General features: G+C 35.6%; 2 protein-coding genes across 3 annotated transcripts in view; both read left to right on the forward strand.

The window, feature by feature from the left end:
- PECR (peroxisomal trans-2-enoyl-CoA reductase) overlaps positions 1–15,705 on the forward strand; it is a 60,476-nt gene extending 44,771 nt beyond the window's left edge. The window contains exon 9 of the transcript XR_012777143.1: positions 15,695–15,705. The gene's annotated coding sequence lies outside the window, so the exon portion shown is untranslated. The remainder of the gene's footprint in view (positions 1–15,694) is intronic.
- The window catches only part of MAP3K2 (mitogen-activated protein kinase kinase kinase 2), a 54,670-nt gene that overhangs the window by 19,866 nt on the left and 15,777 nt on the right, over positions 1–19,027 (forward strand). Inside the window, exons 2-11 of one of the 2 annotated variants that reach the window (XM_075512105.1) lie at positions 193–262; positions 2,574–2,692; positions 4,435–4,475; positions 6,173–6,272; positions 8,141–8,254; positions 8,899–8,998; positions 9,934–10,064; positions 13,085–13,164; positions 15,115–15,182; positions 18,199–18,294. In XM_075512105.1, coding sequence (XP_075368220.1) covers positions 259–262; positions 2,574–2,692; positions 4,435–4,475; positions 6,173–6,272; positions 8,141–8,254; positions 8,899–8,998; positions 9,934–10,064; positions 13,085–13,164; positions 15,115–15,182; positions 18,199–18,294 — 853 coding nt within the window. In that variant the 5' untranslated portion in view covers positions 193–258. The remainder of the gene's footprint in view (positions 1–192; positions 263–2,573; positions 2,693–4,434; positions 4,476–6,172; positions 6,273–8,140; positions 8,255–8,898; positions 8,999–9,933; positions 10,065–13,084; positions 13,165–15,114; positions 15,183–18,198; positions 18,295–19,027) is intronic. The other variant, XM_075512106.1, reaches the window with a different exon arrangement.

Here is a 19,027-nt window from a genome sequence, read left to right on the forward strand (position 1 = left end):
GAGCCCAGTGAGGCTTTGGGGAGGGTATCTGTTTTCTCCACGTCATATCTACATATGCAATCTTATCTGTAGTTTATATGCATATTTGATATGTAGAATATTAGAAAAATTGCCCATAAACAATGAAGAGTTGACTGTTTTACATGGCTTTGACAACTTCAATAATCGTGTAATTTTGGTTTTGCATTTTAGGAAATAAAATAATGCTGATGAAGCAACCATTTCCCTGAAGTTCAAGTTTTCAGGCTCACTGCCATTATGGGTAAGTCTTGTGTGTAATGTACATAAAAATCTAATTCGGATCCTTTTCACTTCTATTGAAGACCAAAAACTTTAATGTAATACCATTCCTAGGAAATGTGTGCTTTGGCTGTGTAACTCAGTGTAATGTCTACATGAAAGGCAGTGTTCAGCTGCTTTGCTAGTATCCAAAATACTTCTCTCTTCCCCCCCCCATTGGAATATAGCACTTTTCCCTCACTATGTGGTAAGTTAAAAATCCAAGTATAGTAAATTGAGATTCATAGTATTAGGGTACTGAGCAATATTTACTGTGCTCTAAATGGTAATGGCTATTGGGAAAAAAAACCCACAAAGTCTATATTAAAGAATTTTATCGTGTTGTTGAAGTGCAAAGCCAGGACTGTGTAGATGGTCTAACTAAGATGCTACTTTTCTAAATATGTAGCACATTTGTGTTACTTTAAATTTTACATCCATTTTTCAAGTTGTACATACTTTTTAATGAGTTGACCATGTTATTGTAATCACTTACTGGTGCTCACTCTCAAAAAAAAATCCCAACAAACCAACCAACCAAAACACACACATTTTTGTATCACTTCTGTTTATCTTTTTTTGTTATGCTAATTTTTTCCTAACCTCATGCTTAATAATAAAGTAGCTGAATCTAGGAATACAGCACTCTTTAGATTTCTGATACTCTCCAACATTTTGTGTGAGAGAAATGACTATTGAGTCATATTAGATATTCAGTAAACTTTAGATGCTTTGCCACAATGCTTTGGTTTCCTTTGTATGAAATATGCTACCTAGTGACCACTACGAATTAAACCTCCTCCAACCAACTGCTAAAAGAACAATTTTTTTATTGCTGAGCACTAGAATAGGCTATAACACAATAAAATAGTTTACCTTTTTTAATAGTGGCAAGTATTGACATGTGTTTTAGTGTGAGAAAGGAATGCCTTCAGTTCTGCCATTAAATATTGCTAGTAAAACTTGCTTTTATAGATTTGCATATCTTAGTAGAGTTATGAATGATGACAGCATGAGTGATGATCAAAGTTACTCATTTTCAGACCAGCTTTCAGATCTGTTAGGAATCTATTAAATTAGAACACTGAAATCCCACAGTTTCCTGATAGGACAAATATATTTGGTTATATTTGAATAGAGTGTGAAGGAACTCTCATTGTTGCTGAATACCTGGAATGCTTGCTTGCTGATTTTAATGCTGAGTTTTTCTCAGGTCTGTGTTTGAGAAATACTGTTCTTTGTAAATCACAGCACTTAGCAATGAATTCTTCAACAGGCGTATCCATTGTGAAGTAGTGTGAAGACATACAATTAACACCTTTGCAGATAAATTTTGTTATCCAGTGTTCTAGATGCATGTTGAGTATAGTACTGTTGCTGTGGCAAGGAATGAATACAAAATATTAGTGACAAATAAACTTCCCTTAGTGATGGATGTACAGGCTTTTGAGCTCTTAAGTGCTTTCCTGTCTAAAGGACCATCCCAGTTCCAGGGTAAACCTTGTCTAGCATGACCTCAGGCCATCACAGCTGCAGCAGATCATCAGGATTTAGGATTTTGTGTGAACTTGAAATCGAAGCTGTGTAGCACTCCTGCCCCTAAATTGTCCCCTGGGTTCAGTGCTTCTGTTTCTCCTTGTGAATTACTCCTGTAAGCCCTAAAAACCCCTATGTTTGCAGTCCTGGAAAAGTTCTGTGATGTTTTGGTGTTTTGGGGTTTTTTTTTTAATTACTCTGTGAGCTATCAGCAGATGCTCAAACAGTGGAGATGTTCCTCTAGGAGTTTGTTTATGCTTCCTATGTGCATGACTGTACCTGTTCAGGACAGAGGAAAAATTATTCAAAAGTACTTGCTTTTCTTTTTCTTTATTTTACTAATTGGGGGTGGGGGGGAGAGGGGGGAATTATGATTTCTAGTTAACGTCTTATCCATGGACATTATTTGAAATGAAGTAGATAAACCTTCCCCCCGCCCTGCCGCCCTTCTCTTATTAATACAGCCTGCAGTTCTGTAGAGCTGTCAATCTCTGTTATGACTTCAGTTTTTTAAACCTGCCATTTAAGTGTGTTTACTGATTAAGCTGTTTATTTCCGTAAGCACTGTTAATGATAAATAAAATAAACATGTCTGCAACATGGCAGTAATTTTTTTTATTTGGCAATTATGTATTGAAGTGTAATATGGACTTTTAGGTTTTATAATAATGCCTGCCTAATTGTGAAATGAGACAGTAATGCACTTCAAATGTAACAGTCATTTACACTTCTCTTATCTGGTCTTTTTCTCTGAGCAGATGAGCAGCAAGCTTTGAATTCAATCATGCAGGATTTGGCTGTGCTTCATAAGGCCAGTCGTCCTGTATTGCCCCAGCAAGAAACAGGAAAACCAAAGTCATCTTCGCCTAAAAAACAGGTAATCTTTAATATCCTTACTAACCTATTGAACACAGAATGTCCTGCTGTGACTTCTATAATTATTTTTCTTGCCAGACCAGTGAGCATACCAGAATGAGCTATTAGTCTCCCACATGTGCTGCCATTTTCTTTTGTTCATGTTCTTAAATTAGCAGCAAAATGAAATCGTGGCATTTCAGGCCAGATCATAGTGTATGCTTAGATGACTCTGATCCTGATAAATTGAAGATCATAGGGGTGTTTTGACACTGTATGTATATTGATTTTTATTATTATTATTATTAATTATTATTTGATTGGTACTAGACTATTCTAAAATATCAAGGTATGCTAGCATCTCTTACTTGGAATGCTTCTTTAGAATGAATTTTACAGGTATACTAGATTGCCTCGTTGTCAGCTGTGTCATACTAAAGAATGTCAGTACAGCAGCAGAAACATACTTAACCTCGTTTACTGCATCTTTGGCCTCAGTTTTTTGTTTGTTCATATGCTGGAAATGTGAGTTCTTTTCAGCTCTATTTTTTTTCTGCAGATACTGAACACAGATGGAAAAGTAGTAAATACTTAATTGAGAGGTTTGAACTACTACATGGAGAGATTAGGAGAGGATGTGGATTTTTACCCAAATTATTTTAATAGCCCTATTGAATTAACTGTGTTTATTTGATCAGATCCTTAATTGACAGTCCAATCTTTCGTGAAACTTCATTTTGTGCAGTCTTGTTTTAACCTGTTAAAAATCAAAGTATTTGAATATATTTGGCTCTTAAACTGTCAAAAACTGATGGCTACATCTTTTTCATTCTGTGCTTTAAAAAGCTGTAAGAGTTCAGTATATAACACTGTGGTGCTTTGCTGATGTCATATAACTCACTTCTGAGCTTTAACTTTAGACATTGAAGTAATGTGCATATATGATCCAAAATGATTTGAATATAATAAATGTTTAGAAAGTCAGAAGAAAAATAGTTGAGCCATTTCTGAGTTTAAATGTGGTAGTGGTGAGGGGGAAGTACATGTTTGTCATCTTGTTTAAATTTGTGAATTTTGGAAGTAATCACTTGTGAATCAAGTCATTCTTTTGGAAGATACAACATTGTTATTTGGACATAATCTCTGTGGTTGAATGTGGTTGGTTTTTTTTTCCTGCAATAGTTGCTAATACAATTTGATTCTTAAAATTGTTATTTTGCAAAACAATATTATTTCCATGTACTTGCAGATGTTTACAGGTATCTTTTGTTATTGGGAAATTGATTGCATGAATGCTGGCTTAATTACATGTGTGGGTTTCTATGGTAATGCTTATGAAACAAGATATGTTTCTTAAGCCTTGAATGCTCAGCTCCGAAGTGTACATAAAAACCTGTTATGGTAGCTAAATCTACTTGCCTGTTTGTGATGGAGAATTCTTTGGTAATCAGTTCCATGCTGAAATTCTGTTATATTATTAAAATATATTGATAGAAAATATGTGTTTACTTACAGAAGCATTCGTTGTACTTCAGAATACTTTTTTGTTTTTTTTTTTTTTTTTACACACTTTAAGCCTCTGTCAGATACCTCAGCTGAAGTAGGTTGTTAGAATGCTTGGTATATGAGAAAGGACAGAAAATTAATAATGGACTGCTTAAGGATTTTACTTGTGGTGTAGGATTATTGAATAGGATTTCATGGCCTTCATTAAAGGAGGTAGTTACAAACTAATAGTGGTTCCTTTTATCTTTTTTCTTACAGAACGATGTTAGAGTCAAGTTTGAACATCGAGGTGAAAAAAGGTAAGGTGGGAACATAGAAAACAGTCTTGATCAATAGATCAGTGTGTGTCCATGCTGATTACAGTATGTGCCCTCTCTTTATATGGGGTAGTAAAATAGCAGTAAGTTCCCTAGGTATTAACATTCTTCAGCTTCTTTCTATCACTTTTCAGAACATCACATTTAACAGTGCATTGGTAATGGTTGAGTGCTGTAAGTAATTTGGAGGAAATAAGTCTTTTCAAAAGCTTTGAAAATTGAGGACTCTTCTACCTAGCAATTTCTTGTGAAATAAGTGGAAGTATGAATTTAAAACAGAGAACTGTTTACTCACTGCCAGTCTGCATGGCCAGTGCACTTTTGCAGTTTATCTTAACTCACTTTCACAGTGGGCTAAGTTAATGTATTCAGTGTGAAAACAAGCATAAAGTGTGTGGAAAGATACCTTTCCCAAGCTTTTATGCTGGTGGGCCTAGCTTTGTTTTGGACTGTCCCAAGTAACTTGAGCCTGCTTGCCCAGGGGTACTGGGCAGCCCAGGCTCATTGCTCAGCATGAGTTATAATACTTTTGTTGCCTGAGCATGTAGGTCTAAAGATAAATTAATGAAATGATGCAAGAAAGATAAGTTATGCAATGGCTTTCTCACTAGTTTTTAAGAAGGGAAGCGGAAAAGAGAAGTGATTCCAGAGTTTCTTTCAGTAGTGAATGTGGTACTCTGTATCAAGGAGCGTGCACTGACCGGCAGAGTTCCAGGCTTGCTAAACAAATTGTTAACCACAGTGAGAATTTATGTCGGGCTTTTTTTTAAGATTTTATTTTTTCAAAATAATTTTTAATTGGAAGTGGCCTGGCTTCTAGCCTCATTTCAGTGAGAAATATTGTTCCATAACCTGTGTACCAATTGAAACTGATAAAAGAGACAGTTACCCTTTGCCAATTTTTCTGCTTCACAAAATTTGAGTGCTATTTCTTTTTTGAATGGGAATTGAATGTACCTCACTAGCTTAGTCACTTCTAAAAACTTTTTTTTTTTTTTGTTTAATGGTGTTGTGTCTTATATAATAGTTTTCTATAGTAAAATGTCAGTTACAGGCATTTTGGGCTATTTGGTTTGGTGAAACTCAGTTAAAGGAAAACGATACTCAGATACTCAGTTAAAGGAAAATGTGAGTTGTTGACCTACAACAGCGCCATTCTTACAGGAGCACGCTTGAAGCACAGTTAGTGATGAACTCAGCAGATTGAGCATGTAATTCATCGTGATAAAGACGGTGACATTTAGTTACATTCCTTAGATGAGATAGTCTTCTATATTGCCAAAAAATGGGGACTGTAGGACTATTCCTTTCTGATGTGTATGCTTGTCAGCCTATGGTACTCCATTGTCTTAGTTTTCTGAAGTAGAAAATTTTAGAAGTTTCGAAGAATTTGCCTCTGGAATGGAGGCATGCAAAGCATTAAGTTAAGAAAGAAGCCATATGCGAACAAGTAAAACAGTCATAATGAGGTCTAATTTTATGTGTGATAATCCCATATAACTTCACTGCTTTTCTCTCTTTTTTTTAATGACTCAAAATATGGAGGACAGTGAATAAAGCATAGCCTCTTATGGTCTTTTTAGTAATAAATTTAGTTCTAAGATTGCTCTTAAGTAATGAGTTGCCAGATTTTCATAAGTAATGGACAAAAATTCTTCATAACTTAAATTGTGTTTCAGGATCCTCCAATTACCAAGGCCTGTTAAACTTGAAGATCTTGCAGCTAAAGCTAAAATTGCTTTTGGACAGACTATGGATTTACATTACAGCAATAATGAGGTAATATTCTGTGTCTTCTAAATTCTCAGTGACTTGTACATTGATTATTTTAAGGCTGAAATTTGCTCTTGTAAGCAGCGAGAACCACTCCTGTGACAAAACTTACTCCCATGACAAAACCCCAGATTTCTAATGTGTGTGTTCTCACATATGTAAGGCTTGTCTAAATTAGGATAGGCAGGAGATGCATGAAATGTTATGAGGAGAGTCATATCTTAATAAATCATGTCTCAGACTTGATTGGGAATGGGTAAATTGTCTTCCTGCTCTGCCACAGTCCTGTTGCATGACTTCGGGAGAGTCTTTACCTTTTTGAGCTTTGTCATGTTTGTAAATTTGAAATAATATTTATCTTTTTCTTTCTTGTACACTTTGTTCCTTTAAGGATTAATCTTGTTAGGTAATTGCTAGATGGTTGCATTTAGTCATGTTGGGATTGGAGAACTAGGCTTAACTGTTGCTTCTTTTAAAGTGGCTGGTTCACAAAGATTTCTTGGGAACAGTGCTAGCGTCGTCAAGCCACTTATGCCTGATCAAGATTACTTCCAGCTTTCCTTTAGAAGTAGAGATGGAATTATTAATAGGAAATATATTTACAGATGCAGTATCCATTCTTAGGAGTTACCTCTGGTTTTTGCCTTCAGTCAGCAAAGTGCATGGAGGATTATTTGTGTGCTTGGTTATGCACAACATAATTGCTGTATCTAATCTGAATCTTTGCAGAAGAAAATGCCTGTTATTGCTGTTTTTTGTTTACTCACTACCTTACCAGGCACTTCTGTGAAACTGATCCTCAAAACGAAGATTTCCTACAGAAGGCTTTTGGAGATTAGGAAGGTCAGAAGAAATGGCCTTTCGTGATGCTTTAGCCTCAGCTCCTTTCTCTGATAGATTTTTAGGTGTTTGAGCAGGTTTTCTGCTTGTTATCTTCTGCACTAGTTGACAAATCATCCCATCACCTTTAGAAACGTGATGGTAATAACCTGTCATTAACATTAAAACGGCAACTTAAAATGAAGAGTATGCTCATTTGTTGCCAAGACCTTCATCCCTCATTGTCATTTCTTTTTGTATAAAAGTACTGTATTTCAACTGATGTTGTATTCGAGCATCGCTGACTGAGACTGTTTACAAATAGAATAGTTTTTTTAAAAAATCTGTATTGTGCTGTTCCTTTGTTACAAGCAGAAGTTGTAATTTACACTCCTGAAACATAAGCCCAATTTTAATTGTTCTAGAACTCGGAACTCAAGTGTACTTTAATGCATATCATTTTCTGTTCTAAAGATATATGTATGCAAGTTAATTCCAATTAATTAGGTCCAAGGAGATTCTAGTGAGGACTACAGCTATTCCATGTGGATCACACCATGCCTGATAACTTCTGTAACAAATTCTGTTATTCAATGGAGAAATTCTGATAGTGATACAACTTCAAATAAATAAAGTTTTAATATAGTGAGATAGAAAAATGTGCTTTATGCTTTTTAAAATAGGACTTATTTTTATCTTAGACTGGCATTAATTTAGGCAATGGCAAATACATTGACACTGTTGCACATGTTTCTCTGAAACTTGTAGGATATTAAGTTGTACATGTGTAAAATGGTTGCTCCTTCATTGTGAAGACTTGTTCCACCATGCTGTACCTATTGAAGGCATCTGAAGGAAGAGTTAAGGTTGATCTTCAGACATTTTGGTGGTAACTTGAGGCATCATTTAATAAATTGTATTTTCAAGTTGTTTAGAATGAAAGGAAAGATAGCATCAGTTTATTTGTTTCTCTGCACTTGACTTCCTCATTTCTTTCTTGTGTCCTGTTTAAGACATCTTTTTAAATTTTTTTTCCTTTTTTCCCCTTTTTGTAGCTTGTAATTCCATTAACCACACAAGATGACCTGGACAAAGCTGTTGAACTGCTAGACCGTAGTGTTCATATGAAGAGTCTCAAGATATTACTTGTCATACATGGAAATACACAGGTATGAGTTGACATACTAAATGTCTTTTTCCTTAGTTTTTATATGCAGTATAATTTGTATATTTTCTTAAAGATTACATTTTTCCAATTGAAAATATTACTGATTGCTTCTTCAGTTCACTTTAAGCATGTATTAGCATTTTGTATTGACTTGGTTTTAACTTTTTCCTAGATACTGTTCCTCTCTCTTTTTATGCCTTCCCTACAGTGCTAAAAAAGTGTTCCTTAACAGGATGATGACGTGATACAAATTTGAGAAGCGCATAGAATTTTAAGTAACTGTAGCTATTTGAAACTGTTCTTTAAATCATATGCTGGTGACACTCCTTTGTTACAAGTTAAATGTTTCTTGTAGCAAATAGTAGCAGTGGACTGTAGGCTAAATATGAAGTTATTTTGGTATTATCTATCACGCCACAGCCGTAATATTGATAGGATTTGTATACTAGTACATATTGAGAATTATTTTTAAATATTAAGAAAGAGCTGCTAAAATAGATGAATTTTGATATAAATTGACGTATTTCTTTTCGACTGCTTGAAAAAAGGAATGTGTTGCACAAAGCCTTCAAAAGTTTGCGAAGTATTTTCATTGTCAGGATTATAAAGTAATAATTGCAGTTTGTAATATGTACACATTTTCAGTCACCCAGTGTAAATAACGTGGAACCTTTGCCCTCGCTGGAAGATTTAGATAATACAGTGTTTGGTGTGACAGACAGAAAAAGGCGGCTGTCTGTAATAGGTAAGCTACATATTTCAATACCTTTAATTGTAAAAGCTTTTCTTTTGTAATATTCTCTTCATAGAGATCTTATCCTCAATGCAGACTGAGTCTCTTTTACTCAGCAATGACTCATCATACTCTAGAGTGGATTTTGAATTTTAAGTCAAAGGTGGTTTAAATATATATATATATATATTACAGAAAATTAATCAAAAAATCACAAGTAAATAAATCTATGTAGAATTATTTGAGGTAACTGATGGGTATCCAAAAAGTTGATGTTAGTACTCCCCTTTATTTTCAGATACAGGAATAAGTTGCAAAAAATTTGTTTATATGGCAATGAGTTTCCGTGCTCAATTTAGGACTCCCATGTTTTTTTAACCTTAACGTGTGAACATTTGTTTAAGATACTTATTTTGGCATTGATACAACCTTTTTGCCTATTCATGTTTTAAAGTTGGTGTGATGTTAACTTCCAAATTTAGTTATGAAACTAGAGAGTAATTAATAATTTTTCAGACAATTTAATTTATTATGCATTTAGTATGAATAGAGGTGTTCATGTTCTTGCAGACGTAATATTCTACAAAGAAAAACTGAAATTCTCAAGAGTTGGAAAGGATCAGTTGACACGGGTGGAAGGGTTTGGATTTTTGTTTTATTTCAAAAGAAGAAATTTACCCAGCTAGATGTGCGGGCAAATTATATTTCTGTTCCTATATAATGAAACTTCTTTTCAATGCCATTGGGGCAACCCTGCCCCAAATTTTTCATAATTCCTGGATTACAGATTTTAAATGCTATATGTAAGTCTTGTATTGCATAGGCATTTGGGAAATTTCTAAAGCAAGAAGTGATCCAGGCAGGCTCAGTGCCTATGAAGCATTTGAATAAAGCCCCTCTATTCTGAGTTAGTGAAGAGACTCTGACTAGCCCTTTTCTTTCAAAAGGTTCTAATACTCGTGATAGGAGTTCACCTCCCCCAGGATACATTCCAGATGAGCTGCACCAGGTCGCCCGAAATGGGTCCTTCACCAGTATCAACAGTGAGGGTGAATTCATTCCAGAAAGTATGGATCAGGTACGTGTGTGTTTTATTAAAACTAAAGTTTTTGTTAGATTGATTTGTGAAACATTGCTGTTCAAGAAGGATATGGAATTGTTAGAAAGAACAGCTAAAAAAATGATGACAACCCTAGAAAACATGATCTGTGAGAGGTTAAAATAATTGTAGTTGTTCAGTCTCTGTAAGTCTCATCAAGTATTTCAATATGTTGCTACAAGGAGAAAAATAATATTCTTAATTTCCATGATAGTTGAGTGAGGTAGCGATAGATATAAATTACAGCAAGAGGTGTCTACATTAGAAAGCACAAAAACTTTCATTTTAATGAACAGGATACATAAGCAAGACCAGTTTTACAACTTTCCCAGCTAATCAAAGGAGGTTTGAAAGAAAAGTTTGGATCTGTCAGAATTATTTGGACTCAGCTGATACTGTGTTGGGGTAGAGGCAAAGGGATGGTGATGGGCCTGGTATAAATAAGCTCTGAAATACTTTCCACTGTCACGTTTTTATGGGGGGAGGAGAGAAGTCACAAATGTGTACTATTTTGTTCTCCTTATTCACCTGCATTATTGATGTGGGATGTCAGCACATTTAGCATGAATAAAAATCCTGCTCTCTGAATATCAAAATTGACCTTAAAAACAGCAGGAAAAGATGGAGGAATGTAATGGCTCACAGAATTGGCAATAGAGAAAAAGATATTTTAAGGAGGAAAAAAAAATAATGCTGCATACCCGAATTGCTTCAAGTTCTTGTTGATGTTGGCACTGTATTCATAAATGGCAAGAGGCAATGGTTTTTGAGCTGACTAAATGAGAGACAGATGACAGAATAAAAATAGAGGCAAAGAGATTTTGCAATTTGTTGCACAATTTTAATGACTGAGCTGGGAATAGGGACTGAATCTCCTAATTTCCAGACCAGGGTGCTATTCATTATCATAGCCATGTGGTCAGATCCAGCCCAGGCCTGGATTCATTCAGTGAAATGATTACTTTTGGCCTGGGCAAAGTAATTTTTGGTCACTGCCTGGTCAAACAGACAGATGATCTCTGAGGCCCAGGATGTCCTTTCACTCCAGAGTGTTCAAGAAACATGTAACCTATCATGTACGCATTGCTGTGTAAGCTGTCAGCAGGGTTTAAACAGAGGAATTTTACTTTCATAGGAATCCAGGTTAGTTCAACTTAAGCAGCCTTGAGGGCCAGATTGGGGTGTTAGGAACTCACAACCTCTGTTTGCTCCCTTCCCCCTAAGTTGTCACATCACCTTGGCAAGTGTTGACCATGCTGCCTACATCTGTCACAGCCTGCCCCACAAAGACAAGAAGGGAATTTGGGTGTGGAGGGCTTTGCTCTGCTCTCCTGTTGATCTGCCTGAGCACAGCTATTCGCACTCTGACAGCAGACCCCACACTTTTAAGAAGAGATGATGGGTTGGATAGAAGCGGACCACGGTCTGCCAGTTGGACCATACTGCATTAAGTTATAGAGGTAATTAATCTGGCAGCAGATGGGGTTTTTTTCCCTTTCAGGACCCACTGCTCAGCCTGAGAAAAGAAGAATATAATTGCTGAACCTGTCTATGGTAAATGTTGTCCTCCCTGATACAGAGTTCATTTAAATGTTCATTTAAGAGTGCAAACTCACTTTCTGGACACTATTTCTTTACTAAGTCCTTGATTGGTGCTCAGCAAAGTATGTGCCCAGGACCTTTAAGATGCAGCACAGACCATAAAAATTGGAGGGGCAGCTCCTCAATTTACAGCAAAAGGCTGGTGTCCAATTCATAGAAAAAAATAGATGTTACATAAGATACCAAAACAAACTTTATTTTAGGAAGGAGCTCATTTTAAGACAATGGATGAGCTTTCCACTCTGTTTTTGAGAGGCGGGCTGGTAAAATTGTCACATTCAATAATTCAAAATTTAGATTCTGTTTCCACTTGTTTTGAAAAATAAATCTATAAAACATTTCAGATCGCTTTACTGCAAAAGAGAAGGGAGTGATGTTTGCCTGTCATTATACTTGGGACTTTAAGGGTGCTAGTGCGAGATAAACGAAACGAACGTCAGCCAATAGAAATAGATGGTAGTCAGGAGGATGCTGTTTACTATCAATTTATTTCTTTTCCTCTGGATTAGAATTCGAGCAACAGAGAAAGTGCTGATGATTATTTTCATTATGTAATAGATCTGCCCAGAGAGTCAGTTTTATGACTTCTTCAAACTGATACATGGCATATTTCACACGGCTCATGAGCATTGATTACTAGGTCGTCGGAAGTGTTTTAAGAAAAAAAATCTGTCTTTGGTGTTTTTGTGAACTCCGGTTTCAGATTAAAGTTTATTTTATTTGAAACAGGATTTTGGGTTGGGTGAAAAGGGAGAGTGTTTATAGATTTTATGCATTACTCCTCTTTCTCCTTCCATTTTCTCTTCAATTCTATTTAAAATTCTGCGTGACTCGGTTGGAATCTTAACTAGAGATAAATGTTTAAAAGCTTTTTACAGTATTTGGTTTTAGCCGTTTTCTGTGACTTCTAGTTTGCCAAACTTAAACCACTACACAGATTATGTAAATTGCATTCATCACTATCTATGTCATGTTTGACATTTTTTTCTTTGATGACAACAAAACCCACTTTTTTTTTTTTTAAACTGTCACAGCTTTTTATCCTTTAGAGGCCTTATTTTTGTTATTCTGTTAAGCTACGCATGCAGATATTGATACAATGTTAAGAGACAATGGCATTTACAGGAAGAATGTAGCAGTACAGCTTGTTAGGTACAAAGCATGGTGCAGGATTACATACCTTAAGTATATTCTAGTTAGATGTGAGAAAAATGACAGAATCATTTCAGGAAAAAGAATGTAATGTAGGTTCAACTATGGCAGCTAACTTTTTCTCTAGTAATTAATATTTGTGGTTTGGTTTTGTTTTTTATTAGGTGTTTCAAAGCAGAAACCTTCAAGCATTTTAAAAACAAAAAATTGAACTTGTTGATCTTTCTCTGCTTGTTATTTATTAGATGCTGGATCCATTGTCTTTGAGCAGTCCTGACAACTCTGGCTCAGGAAGCTGTCCCTCACTTGACAGCCCTTTAGATGGGTAAGAATTACTTACATTCATTATTTATCTTTATTAGATTGCATAATGTATCAGTTGTAACATATAACTGTCCAGCGAGAGCTATTACTGAACTTCTTCCAGAAATTCCTCTGTAAGTTATAGAACATTTATAAAAGCTTATTGAAACTTAATTGCTTACTAATGCAATGAAAATAGAAGTAGCTTTTTTTTTTTTTTTTTTTTTTTTTTTTTTTTTACAATTTGCATTTGAAACAGAAAAAATTTAGATTTCAGATCCTACAAAAATGTACTGAAGATTTTTATGAAATTTTGCTAGTCTTACATATATGTAAAGTATATTCCCTGGCAGTGAGCAGCCTCATCAAATTTACGTTTCTTAGGTACTGCAATATGAAGTAAGCTTCCCTTTTCCAAGGTTGAGGGTACCCAATTCAAGAAAGAGGGTAGAATCATTTAAAGACTTCAACAGACAGTCCTCTCCTTTTCTTTGCAGTTACTGTCCATTCCTCTCCCGTTGTTCCCATTGCAGATTTTCCACTTGTTTTTCCTTGTTTAAGCCTGTCAGTTAGCAAGAGGCAGCATGTACTGTGGTGGGTCTGGAGATCTATTTTGATTGCTCTGTTAGGAGACTCATGTGTTTTGAGAGGGTCACTGTCCAGTTTCTCGGCCACCAGGTAAGCCAAACAGAACATAATCCTGTTTGGCTTATGGTTGGTCAGGCAAATAACCTTGGGTCTTATGTTGCTCAGGTTGGCTACTCATTTATTTGGATCTGCTATACAAATAATACTGCTGATTTTAAATATTTTGTTTAATTGGTAGAAAGGTAAAAAGTTGGAAATCATTGCCTGTGGTGATTAATCAGAGCTATAGTATTCCGTAGTACCATCTCATTTGAGAATATGTGATTTGAGGACACAAATATATTTGGTCTAACAAATAAATTTTTGAGTTAAAAAATAAGTCTCCATTTCACAAACAAGAAAACAATAGACACGAAAAGTATTTTGTGGTTGAAGTGTGATAGGTTATACATGCAGTGTTTAATGTAGCTGCATAGGATAGAAATTCTATCAAATGCCAAATTTTTAGGTTTTTGTGGGGTAGGGGTGAGTGGAAGAAGGGGAAACAAAGCAATCTTAATTCGACTCATGTTTCTTCTTCAAAACTTCTTTTGGTTGTTTTTTTATTTACTTCATTTGTCACCTCTACTTAGTTTGTTCCCCCCCCCCTTCATTCAAATATTTCCTACAAAGATGTAGGTTTTGTGTCTCCATTTAGCTTCTGTTACCCATTAGAGAAATTCTTACCAGAAAAAGGAGGACATTGTTTTGGTATGTTTATGGAAATATACTGTAATCGGTTGCTCTGACTGGCAATCCCATCCATTCCTTTTGGTGGCTGGGAGTGACATACCAACTGTAGGTAAGAAACGAAGTGATCGTGTGAGAACCAAAAAATTCTTCTTCATTCTATAACTCAATAAAATTACTCTCTTAATCCTATGACTTTCATGGAGAGAAGAGGAAATATTTTGAGACGTTAAAAGGTTGTGCGTTCCTTTGGTTAAACTTCCTCAAGAGTTTTTGTAGGCTGTATAAGAGATTTTGCCAGTCTATAAACCTTTGTGTTTAGCTATAAAGGTGTTAAACGTAACAGTGCTCCTTTGTGGTTTTACTTGTGATAATTCATGTTTTTACTAATATAATTGCTCATTAACTGAGTCTATTGCTTTCTTACTACATTAAGCTCAATAAGCAAGCTTTTCCATTGTTACTGATCTTGAATTGTTATTGATACCTATTAGATTTGATTTTCAAAATTGGGTTCCACACTTGCAAACTGGTGCAGCAACTTGTATAGCAATAACTTTTCATCAGTCATAACGAATTGTGAGACAGTAAGATTAAATGTTTAAGAACTAGATTAACAGCAGTTTTTAGATGCTGTATGTTTTTACACTTCCAGAGACAACTATCCCAAGTCTCGGATGCCAAGAGCACAGAGCTATCCAGATAATCATCAGGAATTCTCAGGTAGGCAAAAATCACTGGACTTACTAGCTTTCCAGAACTCTTCCTCTTGCAAATAAAAGGGCTTAGAAGGGAAGTTCATATTGAGAGGTATTGTATTACACAAACTTAATATGGTAGGAGAAGACAAAGCAACAAAATCCAACCCAAATGCACACAGTAAAAGATACAGTGAAATATAAGATCTTCCAAATGTTTTTTCTTCTAGATTATTGTGTGTAACACCACTGTTAGTGTGCATAGTATAACTTACCTGCTTTTCTGAAAAGAACAAATGATGCAGCGGATAGGGGCACGCAACAGTTTGTTAAACTGGACTGTAATATCCATCTCTAAGTTGGCGCATAACCTTGGTTAATTTATTTGATTTTGGAGTGTTGTGGTTTAACCCAAATAGGCAGCTAAGCACCACGCAGCTGCTCGCTCACTCCCCTGCAGTGCTATGGGGGAAAGAATTGGAAAGGTAAAAGTGAGAGAACTTGTGAGTTGAGATAAAGACAGCTTAATAGGTAAAGCAAAAGCTGTGCACACAAGCAAAGCAAAACAAGGAATTCATTCACTGCTTCCCATCAGCAGGCAGGTGTTCAGCCATTTCCAGGAAAGCAGGGCTCCATCACACGTAACGGGAAGACAAAATGCCATAACTCCGGGTGTCTTCCCTTTCTCCTTCTTTCTCCCAGCTTTTATTGCTGAGCACAACCTCATATGGTATGGAATATTCCTTTGGTCGGTTGGGGTCAGCTGACCCAGCTGTGTCCCTTCCCAACTTCTTGTGCACCCCTAGCCTATTCGCTGGTGGGGCAGTGTGAGAAACAAAAAAGCCTTGATGCTGTGTAAACACTGCTCAGCAATAACTAAAATGTCCCTGTGTTATCAACTGTTTTGGTCACAAATGCAAAACCAGAGCTCATACGGTGCTCATAATTTTCTGGGAAGAAAATTAACTCTATCCCAGCCAACACCAGTACATGGAACCTTCATTTTCTCCCTCGTGAAATGAGGATCACTTTGAAGTGCTCATGACTTCTGTAATTGAAAGCACTGCAAAGTGAAGGGATGAAGGAGAACTGTGTGCTGTGCCTATAAATTAATCATCACCACTAATGTTTTCATATGATACTCTGGCTTGAATCCAAGTTGTTGTGCATGGTTCAGCATATAAAGTGAAATGGGTAACCTTGAAAGTGCTTTGAAGTGTCTCTCATGGACATGCCTCGCTACAGAATTTTGCTGTCGAACAATAATTAGCTTCCAGTGAATCTGGGGTGTTCTGTGGGTTTTTTTGGTCTATTACATACTTTAAAGCTTCTTTTTATTTTGTTTATGAACCTTTATCCAGATAACTGTGTGATGGTGTGTTTTTTCTTTTAAGGATTCTAGAGTGCTTAACAGATTGCACGACTTTTAAATGAAAATATAACTAAAGCTATGTATAAGAAGCATTTAGGTGGCACAGATAAATACCCAAAAAGTTGGAAATGTCAGAAATTAGTTTGCCTTTGGTAATCTTAATCTAGTTTACTTGTGTTTGTTTATTACTGTTACTTTTCTAATAAGATGATCTTGCAATATTTTTTTTCTGTTGGGTTTGGTTTTTTTTTTTTTTCCTGTGGGGTGCTCTGGTATGTTACCAATGGGATAGACAGCAATCGTTAATTCCATATTCAATATTTATTCTCATGATTTGATGTGTAACAAAACCAGAATAGTATATAGAGTCAGAAAAAATATTCATCTGGCCTAGTCTTTTCTCCTGCCACAACCAGTACCAGGTTTCTATAGAGGAGCGTGTAATATTCCTTCCTCAGAATATATTCCTAGTCATGTATGGCTTAAGGGTTCTGCAAATGCAAGATGCTCTTCTGTGATTTGATGGAATTTTTTTTTTCCTTCCACAAATTTTTTCAGCTCCTATTTCAACTTGTATAAACTTTTTCAGTATCAACAGTATGTTGTGACTAGAAGTTGTGCAGTTTACTGTGTTTTATGAAGAAGTATGCTTTTTGTGATTTTTTTTTTTTAATAGACCTCTTTGTCTCCCTTTGAGCTATTGCTTTTCTAGTCTATAGAGGCCTACATTCCTTACAGAGAAGCAATTTTGTATCTTTGATCATCTCTGTACTTCTAAATCTTTTCCTGTTTTACTAAATCCTTTGAAATGGAATAGAACAAAACTTTCTTCAATATATCTTAATGATTTATAGCATTTAATTTGCTTGTTAGCCAATATAAAGAGTACAGCTGCTGGAACTCTCTATCACAATCGTTTACACTAGCCCACATTGAATTTCATCTGCCATTTTAACATCCAGTCACAGACTCTTAAGGGCTTTCTGTAATTTTGTTGGCTTTATTTCTCCAAATGATTTTGTCACCTCACTATTCATTGTTCTGTCCAGAGAATTAATGCATAATTAAACTGCATGAGTTGTAGCCCAGATTCTGGTGGAACTATTGACCATTTACTCCCATCTTATATACTTATCATGTAACCACTTATTTATTATGCATTAGGGACTTTTCCCTTTATCATATGAATACTTTTCTCCTTTGATAATTTTTAAAAGAGGACCTATTGAACGTATTTTAGTAATTCAAGCTGTGTTGACTCATTTGCCAATTTTTCATATTTATGCATCTTTAAATTTTACTCTTTGTAATAGTTTCTGCCAATTTTCCTGGTGAACTGTAATTTCCCAGAATTCCTCTAGAAACTATTTTTAAAACTGGAATAATTAGGTATGCTGCAGTCCTCTGACATTCTTTTAAGCGAGAGGTTACAAACCACTTGAGCTATTGATTTCTTGATCCTTTGGAACTTTTGGTGGAATGTCCTTTTAGTTCGTGTGATTTGTTAGATTTGTGGCTTTTGTTCTATAATCTTTTTTCCTCTGATGCTTCAACTTGAAGCATATCCTCTGATATGTTCCCCCATGTTTAAGTTTATAATACCAAACTGATTAGATTAATATGCTTTTGCCTCATTTTAAATTTTGAAATGTATCTTTTTATTTTCTAGTAGAGTATGATATCCCAATATTTGAGAAATTTGGAAAGGGGGGGACTTATCCCCGAAGATACCATATTTCATATCATCAACAAGACTACAATGATGGTAAGTGTGAATACTGCAAGAGTTCTACTTTATTAGTCTGTTTTACTCTTCCTAAAAAGTGAAGATTTAGATTGTAAAATCTTAATGAACAAAAATACTGAAGAAATTGAAAGCTTAACTTCTTTCCCCAAACTCACTTGCTAAACTTCTAATGATTGATAGAGCTGCTGAGCAGTCTTACCTCTGGTAAAGTTATGGATTACAGAATTCATGACTCGTATGCACAGCTATGAAAATGTTCTCTATCTTTGGCCATACGCGAGTCATCCAGTGTAATCTTTTGACCTTTATGACCGTTTTCTATCCAAAGTAGGTATCTCAGTTAGTTTGTCATTTCTTGTTTTGCTTAAGAAAAACCCTAAATACAGTGGAGTTCCTATTAACAGTTTCTCACATTAAAAGAGTAAATAAAATTGAAGAGCAGTGATTTAAACTGAGAATTAGCAATTAACTGGTGAAATAAATCGTCGGAATGCAAGACAGCACCTGCTGATGTGGCCACAAAACTGATCTGGACAGTAATAACATTGATGTAAATTTAACACATGTTAAATTTCCAAAGGAAGGAAAGGGGATCAGCTGAAGGATCGTCTGGCTTGAGGGTGTGTCAAGCACTAGTTGAGAAGTGTTAAGAAGAAACTTCTCTGAAGACCAGATGCTTTCATTTGCAGAATGGAATGAGCACAGCAATAAATGGAATTCTGTTACAGTAATACCAAATTGAAGGACTGCA

This window comes from Mycteria americana, chromosome 9 (genome assembly GCF_035582795.1).
Source record: "Mycteria americana isolate JAX WOST 10 ecotype Jacksonville Zoo and Gardens chromosome 9, USCA_MyAme_1.0, whole genome shotgun sequence".
Lineage (NCBI taxonomy): Eukaryota > Metazoa > Chordata > Aves > Ciconiiformes > Ciconiidae > Mycteria > Mycteria americana.